This window comes from Beta vulgaris, chromosome 7 (assembly GCF_026745355.1).
Source record: "Beta vulgaris subsp. vulgaris cultivar EL10 chromosome 7, EL10.2, whole genome shotgun sequence".
NCBI classification, from domain to species: Eukaryota; Viridiplantae; Streptophyta; class Magnoliopsida; order Caryophyllales; family Amaranthaceae; genus Beta; species Beta vulgaris.
The window spans coordinates 18116623-18121856 of record NC_079208.1 but is presented as its reverse complement, the minus strand read 5'-3'; the positions used below and the strand labels follow the sequence as shown (position 1 = coordinate 18121856).

At 38.8% G+C, this 5234-nt stretch overlaps 1 protein-coding gene across 1 annotated transcript; it reads left to right on the top strand.

The window, feature by feature from the left end:
• The first annotated feature begins 641 nt into the window (after positions 1-641).
• LOC104898874 (uncharacterized) lies at positions 642-983 on the top strand. Its single transcript, XM_010686006.1, has one exon. The coding sequence runs from the start codon at positions 642-644 to the stop codon at positions 981-983; it is 342 nt and encodes a 113-aa protein (XP_010684308.1).
• The last annotated feature ends 4251 nt before the right edge of the window (positions 984-5234 follow it).

The window sequence follows — 5234 nt, the reverse complement described above, 5'->3', positions numbered from 1 at the left end:
TTAATATTGACCTACTATGAGGAAGGATTATATAGATTATGCTAAAGGTTGTAAAAGATGTAAAAGGTTTGGACCTATTAGTAGGGCACCAACCTCAGAATTGAAGTATATTCTTAAGCCTTAACCATTTAGAGGATGGGCAATATATGCCATAGGAGAAATTAATTCCACATATTTTAAAAAGCATTCACACATTCTAGTAATTACTGACTATTTCACTAAATGGATTGAAGGACAGGCTTTTATTAGATCAATACGCATGTGATAAACTTTCTGGAAGAGAAAATCTTTACAAGGTTTGGAATTCCGAAAACCATAACTTTTGATCAAGCCACAGTGTTTAGGAATCCTGATTTATTGGAATATCTTAATCAATTTGGAATCCTAAATTACATTCAACATCATACTACGCCCAAGCTAATGGTCAAGCTGAAGCTACCAATAAGATCATAGTGAAAGGGATATAAAAAATGGTTTATAATAATCCTAGAAAATGAGATGAATTGTTGTTGTATGTTCTATGTGCCTATAGGACCTCTAAAAGAGAAGCAAAATGATTCACTCCATTTAATTTAGTACATGGACATACCCTAGTGAATCCTGCTGAGATAAACATAAGATCATCAAGAGTAGCTCAACAAATGGGTTTATCTGGAGAAGAATATTCTCAGGCAATGAATATTGAAGTTATGGACGCCCTTGAAACTAAGGAAGAAGCCTTAGCCAAAATGAGGATCCAGAAAGAGAAAGTTCCCGAAGCCTATAATAAAAAAGTGGTGCTTAAAGAATTTCAAGAAAATAATAAGGTTTGGAAGATGTTTCTACTAGAAGCAGCTTATAAAGATCATCAGTTAGGAAAATGGTCACCTAAGTGGCAGAAATTATCTAGCAATGCATATTTACTGAAAGATATAGATGACAAAGTAAAAGATAGAGCTTTCAATGTAAAATTCATACCATCCTTTTATCTCAGAACAACATGATCCTGTGTTTCAACAAAATCATGCAGAATTGTTTTAAACATCCAGAGATTGCTAGAGTTACATTATTACAAGTTAATGTTCTCAAACATTCCAACATTGCCTAACAACCGAGCTAAGATTTTTTATAGCTGACCAAGCATTGCAAAGTATTTCTCTTTGAAGAATCAACCTCTATTGGACTGCCATTTATTTGAACATCTCTTGCCTCAAAGTGGCAAGCTTGCCACGTCCCAGGTGTATCTTCTCTCTCTCATCATCAACGGAGCTCTGAAGAGAAGATTTATCATTAATAATGATACTCTCCTCTTTATTAACCTCAGCTAAGCGTTTCTGTAAAAGTTGCCTTTCATCATAAAGAGACTTCAGTTGTTGATCATAAGAGTTCAAAGATTGAGGAGTCTGTGCAGAGAAGCCTTTAAAAGACTGAGTTTGAGGCCTGCGAACTGAAATCTTGAGGGATTGAACTCCTGTTTCAGTATCACATTGTTGAAGGAGCAAGGTTTCCTTTACATAGTCAAGACAAGGAGTCTAATACTCAAAGCCTTGAGATATCAATAATTCCAGACTTTGTTTAAGCATTTGTCTAGATGCTTGATCATGAGGATTTTCTGAGAGAACGAGACAAAGATGCCATATCTTGTCTTCTTGTTTGATGTGCTCAGAATGCTCATCAGGACTATTTGTAACGGAAGCAGGTGATTTCCTTACAACAAGAGATAAGTCCATGTTCATCTCCTTTCCTCCATCAGACTCTTTCATCACACTTGCTTCTTGATTGCTTCCCTCTATAGCATGAAGAAGAGAAGCCAAGTTAGCAAGATAGTGAAGTCTGGTTTCTTGAGGACATGGGTTCAAATATAGAAAATCTAAAATGAATCTATGAGGAAATGAATGCAAACCAGTTCCACAAGAGGATTGTGGGGATGAAGGATCTTTTGATGGAACATCCAAGGGTCCACAATTACTCCTTAAAGGCGCAATATCCAAAGGAATGATAACTTCTGGAACCTCTCCTTGAAAAATAGAGGAATTTGCTTTGACAACTGTCGAAGAAGGAGATTTTGGAAATTCAACGTCTAATGGAATCGAATCCATAAGACTTGCCTCATCTTGAAAGAAAATATTTTTTTCAGCTGAAGCCATGTTGAAATGTTGAACTCCTCCTAGGGGGGACTATCTTCTTCTTGAGGGACTCCGTTTTCTTCTTGGAGGGCACTAATTCCTCCTTGAGAAATACTGGGACTATTTCCTTCTAACTTACCAAATCCTTCCAAAGTAGGGATATCTATTGATTCTAACTGGGGGGAAACTTCACTTGGTGTAGCATCAATATGTATGTTCGTCAACGTGTGTACTTTGGATTCATTAAACCAAGTACTCCCCATACTGTAGCCTATACCAGTTGTTGAGGGAATAATCGCAGTAATTGGACAAAGTTACAATTAGAAGATTGTACAGAATTAAGAGGTATTGGCTTCTCCAAAGAAGGATCACTAAGAGCTTTAGACTTTTTGTGTGGCTCGACAAACCTGTAATGCATAAATATCATGCACAATGGGTTAAATTTAAGAATAGGGTAAAACTTCATGCCAAAGGAATATAAAGGGATATGTATACCTGCTTTAGTTCCTTGAAGTTTCCAAGTTGAGATGATCTGAGAAATAGTCTTAACTTCCTCTTCATTAGAAGAAATATCGAAATGCTGAACTTCTGACGTCGTCTCTATTACGGGACATTTCCTGCAGGAGTGTCTCAAGGATTTTGGAGTTGAGGAAGAACTATATATCTTCTCTTTTCTTGGGAGTTATCTGAACTAAGCAGAAAGGCAATTATAATCTCTTTTTCTAGCAGCTCTCTTGAGAGGATCAATTTGCTCTATTGGCTCCATAGTTTGGATATCCTGTACAATTTGGACATCTCCATAATGGATTCCTTGATCATTAATGATATCATACTCATCTTTATGAAGGAATAGACTCAGGCGTTTGTTGGTCCACGACATTCTAATATAACTTGCCATACCTAGATTCTACCTCCATTCCTTTAGGAATTTTTCCTTGCCAGCTTTTGCTAAAAGTAATAAAAGGTAAAAAAAAATTAAATGAATGTCCTATTTCCTTAAAGTTATGAAAGTAACTAAGAAGATAGATCATTTACCTCCTAAGAAAAGTTGATCTTCAAAATATGCTATAGCATCAGCACATTGTTGATCACTTAGAAAGACATGATCCCACCATGTTTGGAAGCATCGAACAGCACGAGGAACCCATGCACGGAGTAATGGACATTAGGGTGATGTTGAGAGTTTTGCTTCGAAGGGCATTACCTTCTTCAAAACGACTTCTTGATGTCCAGGGATCATTGCGTGTTAGGAAATAGGGTATGGCCAGCATCTGATGTAATCCAAACTGTCTAGCTACTAGTTGTGGATTATAGGCTTTAAAGCCAAAGTATTCAGGTTCAGCTGCTATTAAATCCTTATACCTAAGGACATTACTCCAGAAATTCCCACTCCTTATGGAGCTAGAATGAATGTCTAAAGATTGCATCCACGCAGGCACTGCATAAAGGCGCCAGTGTTCTTCTTTAACATAACAAGGCTCCTTACCTGGGAAAGTATGCCAAGTACCAAGGTGGCGATGGAACACTAAGAAATGTGAGAATAACAGGCTGGAAAAATTGTAAAGACCAAGTGGCCTATCTGAGAATGACAATTAAAATTCCTTAGACGCAGGTTGCTCCCTCAAGGAAATCCTTCGAAAACCTTCCAAGCAAGAAAAGAAAGTATGTGCCCGACAAGGAAGGGCCACCCTCGTCTGGAGAAGTGATGGCCATTATGGGCGTGACACTTGAACGTCCAGAGCCTGTGGAGGCCCCAGAAGATATTTCTTTGGATGAGGTCCGTCTAGAAAGAACCTTGAAGATTGAATATTCTCTCTTCTTTGAGTTGAGGGGCATTTTGATTAGCTTGCTCAAAGAATTTCAAGATGTGTTTGCACACCGTGTTGAAGAAATGCCTGAAATTGATCCAGAGATAGCCGTCCACCGGTTAAATGTTCATCCAGGCTTAAAACCTGTTTGTTAGAAAAAAAAAAGACACTTGTGACCGGCCAGAAACCAGGCGGTCGACGAAGAAGTTCAGAGAGACTTACTATCCATACTGGATGGCTAATGTGGTCATGGTACCTAAGCCCAATGGCATATGACGAATGTGTGTGGACTACACTGATCTCAATAAGGCCCTTCTAAGGACAACTTCCCTTTGTCTAAGTTGGATCGGCTGGTAGATTCCACGACTGGCTATGGCTTGTTGAGCTTCACGGACGCTTATTCAGGACTTCATCAAATACCCATGTGGCATGAGGACCAAGACAAAACATTCTTCATTACGGAGAAGGGGCAATATGGCTGGCTGAGGATAGCCTTTTGGCCTCAGGGTTGCTCTATCCACTTTCCAAAGACTGATCAACACGGTCAACTAGCCACAGCTGGGAAAAACACATGCATGGAGGCATACATAGATGACATGATCATGAAGAGTCAGCAAGAAGAAGACCATATTGGTGACTTGAGAGAAACCTTTGAAACTCTTAGGAAGTACATGTTGAAATTGAACCCCAAAAAATATATTTTTGGTGTCTTAGCGGGGAAGTTATTAGGATTCTTAGTAGATAAGAGGGGAATAAAAGCCAATCGAGTAAAAATTCAAGCTATTCTGGACATGAAGTCCACTTCAAAGATAAAGGAAGTTCAACATTTGACGGGTTGCCTACCTGCCCTTGGATATTTCTTGTCTAAGTTAGGAGACAAGTGTCATAATTTTTTCGCTATTATAAAGAAGAAAGATAAGTTTGAATGAACAACAGAAGTTGAACAAGCACTTTAGCAAGTCAAAGACCACCTTCATCAGTTACCTAGGTTGGTCAGTCCAGCCGAGGGGGAAAAATGTTTGTATACTTGGTCGTGAGTGTTGTTCTACTGGCCGAAAGAGAGTCACTGAAATCCCAACATACTTTGTAAGTCATGTGCTCAAGGACACGGAATGTAGGTACACATTGGTCGAGAAGTTTGGGTTAGCACTTGTCATGGCCAGATGGATCATCCACTATCAATGGATGTGGGGCAGGAATCATTTGTCAATCTCCAAAAGGAGATAAATTTGAATACGCACTAAAGGTTCTAGTTTCAAGCGTCCAATAACGATGCTGAGTATGAAGCACTCGTAGTCGGGATCAAGATGTGTAAAGCAGT